The sequence below is a fragment of the Saccopteryx leptura genome, chromosome 1 (genome assembly GCF_036850995.1).
Source record: "Saccopteryx leptura isolate mSacLep1 chromosome 1, mSacLep1_pri_phased_curated, whole genome shotgun sequence".
NCBI lineage: Eukaryota > Metazoa > Chordata > Mammalia > Chiroptera > Emballonuridae > Saccopteryx > Saccopteryx leptura.
This window is the reverse complement of record NC_089503.1, coordinates 293,181,283-293,198,604: the sequence shown is the minus strand read 5'-3', so window position 1 is coordinate 293,198,604 and position 17,322 is coordinate 293,181,283. Positions and strand designations below refer to the sequence as shown.

The following is a 17,322-nucleotide window of genomic DNA, read 5'->3' as shown; positions in this document are numbered from 1 at the left end:
CTTCTGAAAAAATTTTAGGAGGTGTGGGACAGGGTAAATGCAAGTTAATTATTTAATCATAAACACATTCCTGGGATAATTAGTATTTTACTTGCTGGGTGCCAAGTCTGTTTATAAATCAGGTTGAAGGTAAACATTTGAAGTTATATCAAAGTGATTTCTATAGACCCTTTTCCCTCACTGTCATACTTTCTAAAACGGGCAGCTTTTGAGTGTGTGTTTTTTTTCTGAAGTGAGAAGCAGGGGAGGCATAGAGACTGACTCCACATGTGCCTGACTGAGATCTACCTGGCATGCCCACCAGGGGGTGATGCTCGGCCCCTCTGGGGCATTGCTCCATTGCAACTGGAGCCATTCTAGCGCCCGAGGTGGAGGCCATGGAGCTGTCCTCAGTGCCTGGGCCAACCTTGCTCCAATGGAGCCTTGGCTGTGCGAAGGGAAGAGAGAGACAGAGAGAAAGGAGAGGGAGAAGGTAGATTCCTGTGCCCCGGCCAGGAATCAAAGCTGGGAATTCCACACACCAGGCGACGCTCTACCGACGCTCTACCGCTGAGCCAACTGGCCAGGGCCTGAGCTTCTTTTCATTCAGATGTTCATTCATTCATTTGATAGGACAGAGATTTATTGAGAAGCAGTTTAGGGGTAGCCACTGTGCTACACAGTAGATATTCAAAGAAGGAATGAAGGACTCTGTCACTTATGAATTATGTGAGTGAAATATAAGACTTAGACATGTGAAGGAAGTGTTGCAGGGGCAGAGAAGTAGAAATGACCTTGGGATTCAGGAGGAGTTAAAAATTGCTTGAGGTATGGGTGCTTGAAGTTGGCTGTTCAACTAGAGTTCTTATTGGAAAACTATTTTATTTTTGTCTTAACATTATTATTCTAAAATTTAGTCAGAAATGGTGAAATTTAAAAAATAACTTTGTAACTTTTACCCAACTTGTCATTTCAGGAACTGTCTTGTTTTGTTACGAGGTGCTATGAAGTGGTGGTGAATGTAGTCCATCAGTTGGCTGCCCTGTATATCAGTAACAAGTAATGAATTTTAGAAATATTTTTGCATTTATAATAGAGATACAGGAAATATTTTTCTACAACTAGCTAATTACTTGAAATAGTTCTTTGTTCACTCATTCATTCCTTTATTCACTTATTTAGCATTCTGTGAACACTCAAGCTATTTCAAACAGTACTTGATGTCTTTAATAAAAGAAGTGATAGAAAGTTTATCATGGTGAATGAATCCATTATCTGTCTGAATGAGAATTTGGACAGAATATTCAAAGAAATTTGATTGTACAAAAAAAGATGAACGTACCATGTTCTCCTTATTTCTTTCCTCTCTTCTTTGCCTTGAAGGTCCCCTGTCTTATTAGAATTGCATGAGACCTTTCTTAAACTACAGAATCTTTGGGAGTGGGGTTAGGGAATCTATATGGAAAATGTGAGTAATTCTAATGATCTTTAAAGTTTGGGGACCGCTGCCCTAAATCAAGAAAAATGATAAAAATTTCAGAGTCCTTATCATTTTTATTACCACAAAATAATTATTTTGCATGATAAATAGTTTATACTTAAAAATTTTCCCCACTTACTATCATCATGTGCTGCAATAATGACATTCTGGTTAACTGATGGAACACATATATATTGATGGTCCCAAAAGAGTGCAATGAAGCTGAAAAATCTCTACAGCCAGTGGTGTAGCCATAGTAACATCAATAGCATAATGCCTACAAAAATATTTACCATTGTGTTACATTGCCTATAGTATTCAGTACAGTAAGATCCTGGGTTTGTAGTGTAGAGGTAGTAGGGGAACAAGATTTGTCACCTTAAAGTTTGCTTTGGCATAAGGATTATTTTAGGCTCGTTAATTTAAAAAAACAACAGGCAAGGGAGAAGCTCTGAAAACCAAGTAGCAGTTACTTTTATAAAAGATGATTACATTTGTAAGGGAAATCTCCATCTGTAAGAGTGTCTGCCTCCCTGTACTAAAACAAAATCTGTCTTTATTATAGGGTTGTATCAGCCACGAACCCAGGGGATAGAGGGCAAATTATTTTTCTTCCCCTACAGAGAAATAGGTTATACCATATAGCTTGGGTGTAGCAGGCTAGACCATATAGGTTTGTGTAAGTGTTCTCTTATTTGCACAATGATGAAGTCGCCTAATGTCGCATTTCTCAGACATCACCACTGTGGTTAAGTGGCCCATGACTGTATTTAATTAAACCTTACAGTAACTTTGTTTAGGTATATGACTAGGGATTCTCAGTTATGAGAAGAGATAACTGGGCCCAGAGGAATTACTTGACAAGATTCCGTAGCTATTTAGGTTCTTTTGTTCACCAATCCATATAATGTTGTTACATACCACGCTACATCCCAACTCTCTTTTATAAACTGGAAAGCAGTATTAACTGTTCCTCATTCTCATTTTTCCCCTCAGTCAGCTATTGATGTTATTATACCCTTTCACTGAAACTGCTCGTGGCACAAGGGAATCAGAGCATAGCCCCCCCCAGCACCTGAAGTACGCTGTACCTGGTGTGTAACTCCCTGCCACCACACCCCTGCAGTAAGATGAAATATTTTTTTTTGTATTTTTCTGAAGTTGGAAACGGGAAGGCAGTCAGACAGACTCCCGCATGCACTCGACTGGGATCCACCCGGCATGCCCACCAGGGGACGATGCTCTGCCCATCTAGGGCGTCACTCTGCCGCAATCAGAGCCATTCTAGTGCCTGAGGCAGAGACTACAGAGCCATCCTCAGTGCCCGGGCCAACTTTGCTCCAGTGGAGCCTCGGCTGCGGGAGGGGAAGAGAGAGACAGAGAGGAAGGAGAGGGGGAGGGGTGGAGAAGCAGATGGGCGCTTCTGTGTGCCCTGGCAGGGAATCGAACCCAGGACTCCTGCACACCAGGCTGACGCTCTACCACTGAGCAAACCGGCCAGGGCCAAGATGAAATTTTTTGATCGTGTTTAATTTTAAAATATTCTATCTTGTGGAATATATGTGTGCTTTGATATATAAGTACTATTTAAAATTATTTACTATTGAGCAAATTGAATCTCTAGGAAGTAAAATTGAATTATTTTAGGGCTTTAGACTTTGGTAATCCCAGTTACTCACGCACTTTTTTTCACTGGGGATGACAACTTAGAAATAAACCCAACTGAAGACTAGTCTCCAAATGCTGGTTTGGGAAGGATAATAAAGATTCTAGATGGAAGTTGGGAAATTCTAATAGTTTAGAAAGAAATAATCAGTTTTTTTATTTCCCTCTTTTCCTCTCTCCCAAACTAGTCCCTTTAGATTAAATGGCTAAGTTTATACATGGACTGCATATTGTCACATCCCTGCCGTTGAGTTTGGGGATAGGTAGTGACTGCCCAGACTCTGTGTACAGGGTAGTCCTTTCTTGGGAAAGTGCAATATGGTAGTAATTTTTTGGATCTCTTAAATTTTATAGACTAAACCTAAATAAAGGTAAATCCATATTAAAATCTTAGCGTTCCTGACGCTGTGTTTTCCTTAAAGTAAAAATGACAAAAAAGGATATAGTTTTTTAACTTGAGTCTTATTTTATTATAGGGTTGCACCCAAAATTATAGAGACAACTGGAGTTCATTTTCAGGTAAAAGTAATTTAACTTGATCTGTAAAACCGTAAATATTACTATATTTTAATTTGGAGTTTGTGTGATTGGGGACTATAGCAAGACTCTGAAAGGATTATTTCTTGAATTTGTTCTCTTTCATTTGTGAAGCTGATGAGTCATTACTGACCAAGCATCAGTGTATCTCAGTCTGCCTAGTACAGGCCCAGTGCAGAGTCTCCTACTGGTCTGTTTGGAGAGTGAAACAAATCTGCAGCATCACAATTACGGATGAACTATTGTGCAGTGTTTTTCTATTTAAAGCTAATCATTCCATCTGAGGATCAGTAGTTTCATGGGTAGCTTAATAAAATGATTTATCCACTGCTTTAACTCATTTAATAATTAGCTAGAATGTGTTTAACTTTAAAAATCCACATGATGCTTAACTTCTAACTAGTGGTTAAATGGTAATCATTAAAGGTTTTTTGACAGACTATGTATGAGCACTTGGGAGAGCTGCTAACAGTTTTGCTTACCCTGGATGAAATTATTGATAATCATATCACATTAAAAGACCACTGGACTATGTACAAAAGGTGAGCAAATTAAAATACTCTTTGTATTAATAAAAATTAAACAGATATAAATAGTGCAGGTTCTTTAAAAGATCTAGGAGATATATATTTAAAAGGATTCAGATGGGTTTGTTTGAGAGTATGATATATTTGCATAAAGCATTCTAATTTTTGACTACCTTAGGACTCAGATTTATTCTTTCCTTGGGGTCTATTCAAGTGACAGTATTTTTTCTTGAGTTTGGTTTTATTTCACTGTATACTGCAAGACTTTTTTTTTTGTATTTTTCTGAAGTTGGAAATGGGGAGGAAGTCAGACTCCTGCATGCGCCTGACCGGGATCCACCCAGCATGCCCACCAGGGGGTGATGCTCTGTTGCATCCAGAGCCATTCTAGCGCCTGAGGCAGAGGCCATAGAGCCATCCTCAGCGCCCAGGCCAACTTTGCTCCAGTGGAGCCTTGGCTGCGGGAGGGGAAGAGAGAGACAGAGAGGAAGGAGAGGGGGAGGGGTGGAGAAGCAGATGGGCGCTTCTCCTGTGTGCCCTGGCCAGGAATCGAACCCGGGACTCCAGCACGCCAGGCCGATGCTCTACCACTGAGCGAACCAGCCAGGGCCTACTGCAAGACTTTTTAAAGTCAAGACATTTTATTCAATCTATAAATGTCTGGTATCTAGAGAGCACCAGGTATCTGAATTTAAGATGATATAAAAAGTCATGATTATAAAATTAAATATATTAGGACTTTTTTGTTCAAATTTTAGGATGACATTGGTTTGCAAAACCATACAACTTTAAAGTGTACAAGTCAATATGATACTATACAAATATAAAATTTTGATTTCTGGGGGAACTTTTAGTTAAATTTATTAGGCAATGCATGGTCTTTCTTCTGATCTTCCACAAGGTTACTGAAATCTGTTCATCACAATCCTTCAAAATTTGGAATTCAGGAAGAAAAACTAAAGCCATTTGAAAAATTCTTGCTGAAACTAGAAGGACAGTTACTTGATGGAGTGATATTTCAGGTATGAGAGTGGTATCAGGGTTGACCTAGCTCAGAATTATAGTAGGATGCTTCTATAGCATACTGTTAAATATGTTTTCCTTTAAAAGTACTCCGTCTTAATTATTTATTTATTTATTTATTTAATTATTTTTTACAGAGACAGAGAGTCAGAGAGAGGGATAGACAGGGACAGACAGACAGGAACAGAGAGAGATGAGAAGCGTCAATCATTAGTTTTTCATTGCGTGGTACAACACCTTAGTTGTTCATTGATTGCTCTCTCATATGTGCCTTGACCGCGGGCCTTCAGCAGACCGAGTAACCCCTTGCTGGAGCCATCAACCTTGGGTTCAAGTTGGTGGTTTTTTTTTTTTTTCTCAAACCAGATGAGCCCGTGCTCAAGCTGGTGACCTCGGGGTCTCGAACCTGGGTCTTCCACATTCCAGTCCGACACTCTGTCCACTGCGCCACCACCTGGTCAGGCAAAGTACTCTGTCTTAAAACATTGTTAATGTCTAAAATATAATTGTTCAGGATCCAATAGCAAGCAAAATTAGTGTACTAATTGTGTTTGGAGTGAGGGTTGTTTTTTTTGTGTGACAGAGACAGAGAGACAGAAAGAGGGACAGATAGGGATAGACAGGAAGGGAGAGAGATGAGAAGCATCAATTCTTTGTTGTAACACCTTAGTTGTTCTTTGATTGCTTTCTCATATGTGCCTTGACCGGGGGGTCTACAGCAGACCGAGTGACCCCTTGCTCAAGCCAGGGACCTTGGGCTCAAGCTGGTGAGCCTTGCTCAAACTAGATGAGCCCACGCTCAAGCTGGCGACCTTGGGGTTTCAAACATGGGTCCTTTGTGTCCCAGTCCGATGCTCTATCCACTGCGCCACTGTCTCGTCAGGCGAGGGTTGTTTCTTAAGTGTGTGAAAGGACAAAGCTATTCAAGTATTAAGATCTGAACAGTTGTGTTAATATTGTATTTGTTTTTAACCTCAAGATTAAGAATTGTAAGACTATCTTTTAATAATCTGTTCAGTTCTTCTGAGGCTCAGAGAATATGATTTAGGTCTGTACAATCTAGGTAGCTTCTAACCACATGTGGCTATTTAAATTTAAATTAATTAAAATAAAATAAATTCACTTTCTCTACCACTTTGACCTTACAGGTGCTTAATAGCTACATGTAACTTAATTATCACATTATATACCTTAAACTTACATATATTATATAAATATGTTAATATCTCAGTAAGGCTGGGAGAAAAAAAATAGCTAGAGATAGTTGATGGTCAGCCATCATATGAGACAATGTAGATGTAGAACATTTCCATCATCACAGGAAGATTTATTGAACCGCAATACTTTGGGTAGCGTCTATGAGAAATTGCATTATATTCCGTGGAATATATGCTTCCAGATTACCTTTAGTTTACATTTTACATGATCACAATTTTAACAGATTCATCCCAACACCTTTTAATATCAATTTAATTTTTAATCCATTAGATTCAGAAGGTAATTTTGTCATTGATTTTTTTTTCCAGGAAACATTTTTTCACATGCTGTAATAAAGTGCTAGGATAGTAACTGTAACAAACTAACTCTATTTTTAAAAGTACAAAGTAAAGAATAAAACATTTTCTAGTGCTTCATCAGATATATCTTTTATATATCACTGAGTGTATCTTTTCATGTAGAATTATAGACTTTTGGTGCAGTTTTAATTCACATAATTGGTACTCAAAGATATGAGTACTTATAAATTTTCCATTCAAAAGGATTTAGATTAAGGTAAAAATCTGGACTTCAGTGTTAGTAAAATTAAAATGGTGAATGTAGCTGTTTATCACACACACTATATTTAAATCTGTTTAATAGCTTCTTATTGGAAGTCTAACTTTCTCTTTAAATGTTTCCTCTCTAGGCCTGCATAGAGCAGCAGTTTGATTCTCTCAATGGGGGAGTATCTGTGTCAAAAAATAGCACTTTTGCGGAAGAATTTGCACATAGTATTCGCTCAATTTTTGCAAATGTAGAAGCCAGACTTGGTAATGTAAAGTGCATTTTTTGTTTTTTGTTTATAAAGTTTGCATTTTCTTGAAAGTAGAATTTTAATTATGGTCTCTTTTTCTCATGTTACTATTTTATAAGGAGAGCCTTCAGAAATTGACCAGAGAGACAAATATGTTGGAATTTGTGGACTTTTTGTACTACACTTTCAAATTTTTCGAACTATTGATAAAAAGTTTTATAAGTCTTTATTGGATATTTGTAAGAAGGTAAGAACTTGGAACTTTTATATTTTCAGTTTGAGAGATAAAAAGTATTTTCGATAAAAGTGAATTTCTTAAAATGTATTCTATCTTTGCTTACAAATATAGTTTTTTTAGTACTAATTACAAAAAAATATATTCACTTTAAAATCCAAGCATTCTAGAAATAAGTAATATAAAGTAAATGAAAATACCTTATAAATACATCATATAAATACATGTAAGTGATTGATTTTCCAGATTTTTTCCTATACATTAACTTTATATTACTACTTTTTTCTCTTTCTCTTATTGCTACTCATTCTCATAATTGAAGTAGGGAAAAAATTAAAATGTATTTTTTTTCACTACATCTTTGCTATTTTCATGATGTGGCACCTGATTTAAAAATTGAAAATTTAGGCCTCACCAGATGGTGGCAGTGGATGGAGCATCAGACTGGGATGCAAAGGACCCAGGTTCAAAACCCCAAGGTCATTGGCTTGAGCACGGACTCACCAGCTTGAGAACGATGTCGCTTGCTTAAGCATGGGATCATAAACATGATTCCATGGTCTCTGACTTGAGCCTAAAGGTCACTGGCTTGAACCCAAGGTCATTGGGTTGAGCAAGGGGTCACTTGCTCTGCTGTAAACCCTCCCCACTCCCCGTCAAGGCATGTAAGAGAAAGCAGTCAGTGAACAACTAGAACTGCAACGAAGAATTGATGTTTCTCATCTCCCTTCCTGTCTGTCCTTATCAGTCCCTCTCTCTGTGAATCCCCCCAAAATTGAAAATTTAGTTTGTGTGAAGAATCAAGTGATATATGACCATGAGAACTCAGCCATCTTGAGTATTTTTTGTTTTTTCACTAATATATAGTGAAAGGAAAGGTCATGCAGATTTCTGTTTGATTTTATGCATATATTTGTTTATCTTAAAATCCATGAGAGTTTGTGTGCACATGTATGTGTGTAATTGTTTAATATTTAGGCAGAATAAAATTCTTGTCATACTCTCAACCAGATGTAGGAATGCATTAACTCTGTGCCACAGTAAGATAATTTGTCTTATAATGTATTAATGAGTATTTTTTGATTAATTTTCCTTGAAATAAATTGTCTTTCATTGTACATTGTAAACTTAGTGTGTAGCTTGCATTTAATGATTTGTTTCCTATTATGCTTATTATTTTAGGTACCAGCCATCACTCTGACTGCTAATATTATTTGGTTTCCTGATAATTTTTTGATCCAGAAAATACCAGCAGCTGCCAAACTTCTAGACAGAAAAAGTCTTCAAGCCATTAAAATACACAGAGATACTTTCCTACAACAGAAATCTCAGTCACTTACCAAGTAGGTTTAAAAAGTACTCAAATGAAAATATTTAAATATTTTAATACTGATTCTAAATATATGTAGAACAGCCTGACCTGTGGTGGTGCAGTGGATAAAGCGTCGACCTGGAAATGCTGAGGTCGCCGGTTCGAAACCCTGGGCTTGCCTGGTCAAGGCACATATGGGAGTTGATGCTTCCAGCTCCTCCCCCCTTCTCTCTCTCTGTCTCTCCTCTCTCTCTCTCTCTGTCTCTCCCTCTCTTCTCTAAAATGAATAAATTTTAAAAAAATTAAAAAAAAATATATGTAGAACATTTGAATTATAAAATCAAATATGTTTACTTATTAGAGAAAAGTTAGGGCAGTTTCTAGATTCATTTTCTGGGAGTTTGTTTTGTTAGGCTTAAATTCAATTAAGATTTAGTCAAGTTATACTTTTTAGAGAGAGGTATGTGTGTGTATATATACACACATAGATACATGTATACACACTTTTTATCAGATGTATTAAATAGTTTTTGTTGAAAGCAAAGTCTATAGTAGAGGTTGTTTGATGACATTAAACATTGTGTATTCATGACTCAGTGATAATTTTTGGAGGAGTTGACTTTAATTTGATGCTCCTTTATTTTTATAAAAGTATTATATGTACATATTTAAAAAGTTAAAAAATTAAAGGTTTAAAAGGAAATGTAATTATTCTCTATACCTCAGTCTTCTCTAAAAGAATGTTTTTAACTTTTAGTTTCTTCTGATATTTACCTCTTATTTTTTGTTTAACTCTTACTTTGTAAATTTTCAAATATACATAAAATAGAGAAAATATTATAAAGAGCTCCAGTGTTCTCATCACCTAGCATCTACAATTGAATCTACTGCACATTCTTAACTTGAGTACAGTGCTAAACTCCCATGTTAACCTGTGTGAAGATTTTAAGTGAAGTGACACAAGATTCTGCGACTGGCCCTGTGGCTGAACACAGCTTCTTTCTTTGTCATATTTAAAAGATTATAGGGATACTTACCCACTTTTTGTTGATCTTGACTATCAAGAGGCAATTGAGCCACTGGTACACAATTGGGGAATGAGGAGTATGTCAAATACAGGATCCTCTAAAGCAGTGGTCGGCAAACTCATTAGTCGACAGAGCCAAATATCAGCAGTACAACGATTGAAATTTCTTCTGAGAGCCAAATTTTTTAAACTTAAACTATATAGGTAGGTACATTCCTTATCGAGGTAGCGCCCGCAATGGTATTTTGTGGAAGAGCCACACTCAAGGAGCCAAAGAGCTGCATGTGGCTCGCAAGCCGCAGTTTGCCGACCGGGGCCCTAAAGCATCTCTCAGTACTCCTGTAAATTGTGATTAAAGTCAGTGGAATATGGCAACTTTATATAGGCAGGACTACTTATGGCAGAGATTTGAGAGCTCTTTAATACATTCTGAAACAGAGTTTGGATGGGAAAAAGACATAGGTTTGGATTTAGATTAAAGAGACCCATTTTGGACCCTACTAGGACCCTGCTCAGACCCTGCTCTTTCTCTGTGTTCTAGACTTCTAAATTAAATCATCCATAAGTCAAATAATACACTTCACCATTTGAGGTGAAACCAAAAGTACAATATTGGTGCCTTTTGTCGAATAGAATCCTGGCTGAGCAGAAATTATTTTTCTCAGATTTGATGGTAGGGTTTTACCTTCTTAAAACACATTTATTGTAAGTTTTGGCATAATGACTCTTCAGATTGAGTTTCTGAGATTATCAGATTGCTTGGCAGTATAGGCTAGCCAACAACCTCTGTGGGATTCTAATCTTAATCAAGTATGTGTCTTCTGAATCTTTTAGCTGATTCTGACTGGCAGTAATGGGACATTTCTCTACCCTAACTGTAGATGGTTTTTTTTTTAACTTACAATTTTTTTTCATTGATTTGAGCATCAATGAAACAGAAGCATCAACTTAGTTGTTCCTTTTAGTTGTGTACTCAGTGCTTCCTTGTATGTGCTCTGACTGGGGGTCAAACCCATGACCTCTGGCATGCTGTGTTGACCCTTTGTTCACTCTGCCACCCGGCTAGGGCTAACTATAGATGGTTTTTAAAGAGTTGGTAAAGTCAGATCCCACACTAACTTTTTAAAATAAAAAAGTATAATTTAACAGAATGTGGGCTGAAAGTTCCTGTCTTGGGTGACCTGAAATGCATTGGTAGAGTGTTTTAGTGTTTATGTTTAACCTGCATATAATTATATTAAGTCTTTCCAGGATGAGAAAGCTTCCTAGATTTGGGGTTGAATCTTGACTCACATATTAGTGACGTGGATATGTAACTTCTGCGTGTCAGTTTTTTATACTTAAAATGGATGGAGCTCATAAGGTTAATGTGAGGATTGAACTAGTGAATTTGTGTAAAGTGCTTAAAACAGTGGCTGGCATGTGGTAAGCATTCAATAAATATCGGCTTTTATATTCAGATTCTGTCTACTTCCACCCTCCCATTCTGGTTCATGCTGTCATCCCTTTTCTCTTCTGCATTATCACAGGAGTGTCCTGACTGGTTTTCCTACTTTTACCATCATTCCCTTTATAGTTCACTTCAACATATCAGCCATAGTGTATTTATTGTCTTCAAAGTTAGATCAGATCCCTCTGCTCAGGTCCTCTAGTGAATTTCTGCTGAAGTCCTTATTCTCTACAAAGCCCTCCCTACTCTCCATTTTCCTTCTCCCCCAACCCCCACCCCTCTACAACTCTGATCCCTTTTCTGTTTTCATCCCTGCTCTTTGTTTTGCACTGACGTCTTTGGTATTACTTGAACATGCCAGACATACTTCCTCTTTTAACATGTTTTGCATTTGTTGCTTCACTAGAATTTTCTTCTCTTACATATTTGCATGGATTACTCATTCATCTTTAAATCTTGCTCCAAATAACCTTTTCAGTGAGCCTCCTTTGATCACTGTATTTAAAATTGTATCCACCATTTCAGTCCCTATCCCTTTTCCCTGCTGTATTTTTGACATTTTAATTATTTGTTATACAACTCACCTATCTAGAATGTAAGCTCGTGGGGTGGAGATTTTTGTCTATTTTCTTTACTGCTGATTTTGTTCTGAATACTGAGAAGCAGTACCTGGCTTATAAGGCGTTCAGTAAATCTTTGTTAAATGAATAAATTTTATATGTATATGTGATATCTGTATTTTGAAAACCAGAACAGTGAAATGGCTGCTGCAAGTAAGTATCAATACTTTTTCCCAACCAATACGAAGAAATGGAAGTAAATTTTCTTTTCTGTGCTGAGTAACCCGAATATTTTCCTTTGTTAGAGAGGTACAGTCTTACTACGTCTTTGTGAGCTCATGGATGATGAAAATGGAATCTATTTTATCTAAAGAGCAGAGAATGGATAAATTTGCTGAAGACCTCACCAATAGATGTAATGTTTTTATACAGGTAGTTGTATCTTCTTACTTAGAATATTTTGGGTGTCATTTCTTTGTTAATCTAATGTGCAGAAGTTATACTTCAAAAAAACTGGAAAGGATAGAATATGTTTTTGTCTTTAAAAATTGAAATGGATTAGGGTACATTTGGGTCTGTAAATTATTTGGTTTTTTGTGATATATTAATCAGATTTTATGATATATGCATTAAATCTACATTCTCTTCAAAGCATGACTTTTCTTTTTGCTGTATACCATAAGTTTTGATGTGTTGTACATGTTTCCATTATCTATTTAAAAATATTTAAAAATTTGTATTTTGATTTCTTCTTTGGTCTGTGGCTAACTTGGAAAGAGATTTATTATTTTCTGAATATGAGAATTTCCTAGTTTTCTTTTTGTTGATTCTAGCAGTACTAACATAATTTCAATATTCTCAAATTTGTTGAGATTTGCAATATGGCCCACCCTATGATAGCTTTGGTAAACATTTCGTAGACACTTGAAAAGAATGTGTAATTTGTATTTGTTGGTTGTAGTGTTCAGTCTGTTACTGAGACATTTGGGTTAGAGTCTCCCACTGTTATTGTGGATTTGTCCATTTATCCTTTTAGCTCTGTCCATCTTTGTTTTATATATTTTGATACTAAGTAAGTGCATAACATTGAGAATTGTTTTACCTTCCTGGTGGACTGAATTATGAAATGTCCCTGTTTTCTCTAGTTGTAGGTCTGTTTTGTGTGATTACCAAATGACATAGCTATACCAGTTTTCTTTTAGTTAAGGGTCCACGTGGTGTGTCATCTTTGATCCTTTTACTTACAACCTGTTTGGCTTCTGGTGTTTAATGTCTGTCTTTTATAAGCAGCATACATTTCCCCCAATCTGATAATTTTAATTTTTTCATTAAGCTGTTTTCTGTATATGTTATTACTGATGTATTTGGCTTTAAAACTACTACCTGACTAGTTATTATTTGTGTCCCTTGTTCTAGGTCCTTTTTCTTTTTGGCTGTCTTTTGAATTTGGATACTGTTTTCTTAGTGGTTACTGTAGAGATTTTAAGATGCATGATTTACTCATTTAACTCCAAGGTAAATTAGTAGTTTGATCCAGACAGTGTAAGGATCTCAAACTATTTTAATTCTCTTTAACCCCCTCTCACTATGCTGCTGCTGTAATTTTGTTTCTCTGTATATTTTAAACCTCACAGGTATTTTTATTGCTGCTGCTGGTTCTGTTTTTATTGTCTGTATTCATTTAGATTTACCCACAGTTTTACCCATTCCGTTGACTTTTTTTTCTTGCATAACTCTTTATCCTTCTATTTATGGACTATCTGTTAGTATTTCATTTAAAATGCCTTTCTGTGTAACAGTTTTTTGTATGAACATGTCTGCATTTTAACTTCATTTTTGAGGGTAGTTTGCTACCTGTAGAATTCTAGGTTGGTAAGATATCCCTTGTCTCCACCCATGCCCCTGCCTTTAGAGGTAGCTTTTTATTGCCTTCTGGCTTCCTTTGTTTTTGTTGAAAAGTCAGCTGTCAGCTTTGTTGCTTTTTCAATATGTGTCTGTCTTTAATTGCTTATAAGATCTACTTTTTGGGGTTTAGCAATATTACTTTGATGCACCTAGGTGTGGTTTTCTTTGTGTTTGTGCTGCTTAGGATTTGTAGAGCTTCTGGAATGTGTGGGAAATTCTGTCATTAATTCTCTAAGTACTTTCTAGTCTTTCCCTTTTTGTTAGAATTTTTTTCCAGCTATGTCTACTTTGCTATTAAGCCCATTTACTGAATTCTTAATTTTAATTATTTTTCCATTTTTTTATAGTTTCCAATTCTCTTGCGAATTAATTTTATTTCCTTCAACATATTCGGCAATTATTTTGAAGCTCTAGTCTAATTTTATCTATTTCTATTAGCTGTTTCTTTTGTTTTTGGATATGTCATCTCTTTGTATGTTTTGGTTATGTCATATCTTTTTTATTTTTTGAGAGTACATTTATTAAAGCTGGGAACAGTGAAACAAGGAAGGGCTTAAGGTAGAAGAAACAACAGGAGGGAGCTTAGGTGGAGCTGCTTGGCTCTCTAGGAATGTGATGGGAAAGAAGTGAGCCAAGGCAGGGCTGCCCTCAGCTCACTGGAGAGTCAGAGAAAAGGGGGCTTTGGGATCAGATTCAGAGTTTTAGCCTGGGACAAGCTGCCAGTCCCCATTGCACCCCTGGTTGCAAGTTTCGTGGCATCCCCTAGGGTTTAGGCAGTGCAACCCGTGGGAGAAGAAGAGGGGGAAGGGAAAGATGTAGGCGTGCTCCTGGGAGAGAGAACGTACCTGGTTATTTTCTATAATGTTACACACTATATATGAAAACCTATAGATATAGTTTGAGGATTTGAATATTGTTTTTATTTCTCCAGAGAGGATTTATCTTCCAGTACACATCTGGTCTAGCACAAATAGTAACACAGGTCATCTCAGTCCAGTTATACATTGAGATACTTGAAGTGGGACATAAATCTTATGATGGTTGATTTTTCAGTTCACTCTTCCTTTTTAGGGGGTAGATTTTCAGGATCCCAACTCAGAGCCTAGGGGTTTACCAGGACCTCCTCCCATGAACTCCTATTTTTATTCCCTTTCCTTGAAATGTTGAAAGATAATGCTTGGCTTCTGTATTTATTTTTTCCTTTTGGAATGGGCAGATTCCTAAGGGAAAGCACCCTCAAGTACCAAGCTTACTTCTCATGGTTTCTGTTTTCTCCCAGACCTTGGCTTTATATTTCTTTATTTTCTTGAGAGCTTTAATGCCTTCCAAGAGATTTGAAAAAATGTTTTGGCCAGATTTTTCTAGTTGTTGTCAATGGGAAGGTTGGTCCAAATGATTTATTGTGCTTTAACAGAAACAGATCCCAGACCTCCCCTGTCCCCATTTAGATTTTTAAAATATTGTACTTCCTTCATGTGTATCCTTCACAAATTATTGACCATCTATCTGGGAATGGTGTGATACTGGCCCACGAGTTCTGTATCACTCCCCCCCAATTTTTCTGCCTGCCTTAGAGTTACACTTTTACTGTTCCTGTTTCTGCTTTTAACCTTTCCCAGTGCTGTGCTAGGGCAGAGTCTGGTGTTACAGTCCTCTAGCTGACAAGGTAAGACTGTGGCTCCTTCCTGGGTGAATACCGCAGCTTTGGTCTTATTGCCAACTTTCTTAGGATGCTACCCTCTCTTCTCTTAATTCTCTTGATTTAGCATATCTCTTTACCAGAGCTATTGGTTCAGACATTGAGTGTCACTCCTTCAGTGAACTACTGTTACTGATGGGAGAGTATTTTTTTTAAGATTTTATTTATTCATTATAGAGAGGGGAGAGAGAGAGAGAGAGAGAAGGGGGGAGGAGCAGGAAACATCAACTCCCATATGTGCCTTGACCAGGCAAGCCCAGGGTTTTGAACCGGCAACCTCAGCGTTTCCAGGTTGATGCTTTATCCACTGTGCCACCACAGGTCAGGCCTGATGGGAGAGAATTTGAAGTCTCACATAAATGGTAAGGCAGGAGACAGAGGTTGAGGATCACTGGCATACAGCTTCAGCCCCAGCTCCTTGGATATGTCCACAATAGTATAGGTTAGGTTCATCTCTGACCTATAAGTGTATCTTTTGGTCCTTTATAAACTCTGTTTCCATCATTATCTTGTGTTTCTGTGTCCTTTTTTGGGTCTAAATGAAATATATTTGAGTGGTAATATTCTTTGTCCTTTTTTCTTATTCCCTACTGTTTTCTTAGGTTTATTAGCACTATTTTTTTTTTTTAAACCTCAGAAAATTTGTGGGCTTCCTTCATGAATAGAAGAGAGGGGAGAATCTGTTTTTATGGGCTGGAAGGAGAGAAAGTCTGATTAGCAACAGCGTAGGCAGGAAACACGGTAGCAGGTGGACTGGGGGTATTGGCCCAGCTGAAAAAGAAAGGGCGAATTGGCTTGGAACTGAGAAATACACTTGTTATTTCTGTATTGGCCAGAGAGCTGCTCTTTATCCTCGTTTTTATTCTTTTTTATTTATTTAATTTTTTTTTACAGAGAGAGGGATAAATAGGGACAGACAGATAGGAACGGAGAGAGATGAGAAGCATCAACCATCAGTTTTCTGTTGCGACACCCTAGTTGCTTATTGACTGCCCTCCCACATGTACCCTGACCGGGGGCCTCAGCAGACCGAGCAACTCCTTGCTGGAGCCAGCGACCCTGGGTCCAAGCTAGTGAGCCCTTTGCTCAAGCCAGATGAGCCCGTGCTCAAGCTGGCGACCTCAGGGTCTCGAACCTGGGTCCTTCCGCATCCCAGTCCGACACTCCATCCACTGCGCCACCACCTGGTCAGGCTATCCTCGTTTTTAAATTCCTAGTTCCCTAGTGTCCTGCAGGCAGATAGCAGTCTTTATATTCTTTCTTGGCAGATAAGAATTCAGTGAATAGATGTCTTCCTGACATCCAAATACTTTCTCTGAAGTTTTATTTATTTATTTTTTTAATGTAAGGATGCTTTAAATATGGTTATACACTATAATTTTAACAGTACTAAACTTCTGTTATATGATATATTAAAAAACTTTTAAGGGCAGCTTTGAAACAACCACAATGTATAACATTGTTTTAGGAAGAGTATTTTAAAACTGTAAGAGATGACTTTAAAATGAACTTTAGAAACACTAGTTGTTGGTAAGTTGAGGAATTATTATTACATAGAGATTGAAATTGTGAAGAAATGAATAATTTTCTTGTGATTATAATCAATGTTTTGTTTTATTTTTTATAGGGTTTCTTATATGCATATAGTATTAGTAACATTATTAAAACCACAATGAATCTCTATATGTCCATGCAAAAGCCAATGACCAAAACCTCAGTGAAGGCATTATGCAGACTTGTTGAACTTCTCAAGGTAGGTTTTAGATTATTTTAACTTGCCATTATAATTTAGAAATGACCTGGGCTTATATTAGGATGATCTTGTAAGATTTGACTTTCTGATTATATAAGAAGAAAAAATTATGGGGAAATGCATTTATTTTTCAATTGGGTGGAGGAACTAGCCATT

General features: G+C 37.1%; 1 protein-coding gene across 1 annotated transcript in view; it reads left to right on the top strand.

Moving 5' to 3' along the window:
* Nucleotides 1-17,322, top strand: part of WASHC4 (WASH complex subunit 4) — a 64,567-nt gene that overhangs the window by 9,624 nt on the left and 37,621 nt on the right. The window contains exons 7-15 of the mRNA XM_066356127.1: nucleotides 956-1,038; nucleotides 3,601-3,643; nucleotides 4,100-4,203; nucleotides 5,090-5,210; nucleotides 7,118-7,241; nucleotides 7,345-7,472; nucleotides 8,643-8,803; nucleotides 12,115-12,241; nucleotides 17,041-17,166. Coding sequence (XP_066212224.1) covers nucleotides 956-1,038; nucleotides 3,601-3,643; nucleotides 4,100-4,203; nucleotides 5,090-5,210; nucleotides 7,118-7,241; nucleotides 7,345-7,472; nucleotides 8,643-8,803; nucleotides 12,115-12,241; nucleotides 17,041-17,166 — 1,017 coding nt within the window. The remainder of the gene's footprint in view (nucleotides 1-955; nucleotides 1,039-3,600; nucleotides 3,644-4,099; nucleotides 4,204-5,089; nucleotides 5,211-7,117; nucleotides 7,242-7,344; nucleotides 7,473-8,642; nucleotides 8,804-12,114; nucleotides 12,242-17,040; nucleotides 17,167-17,322) is intronic.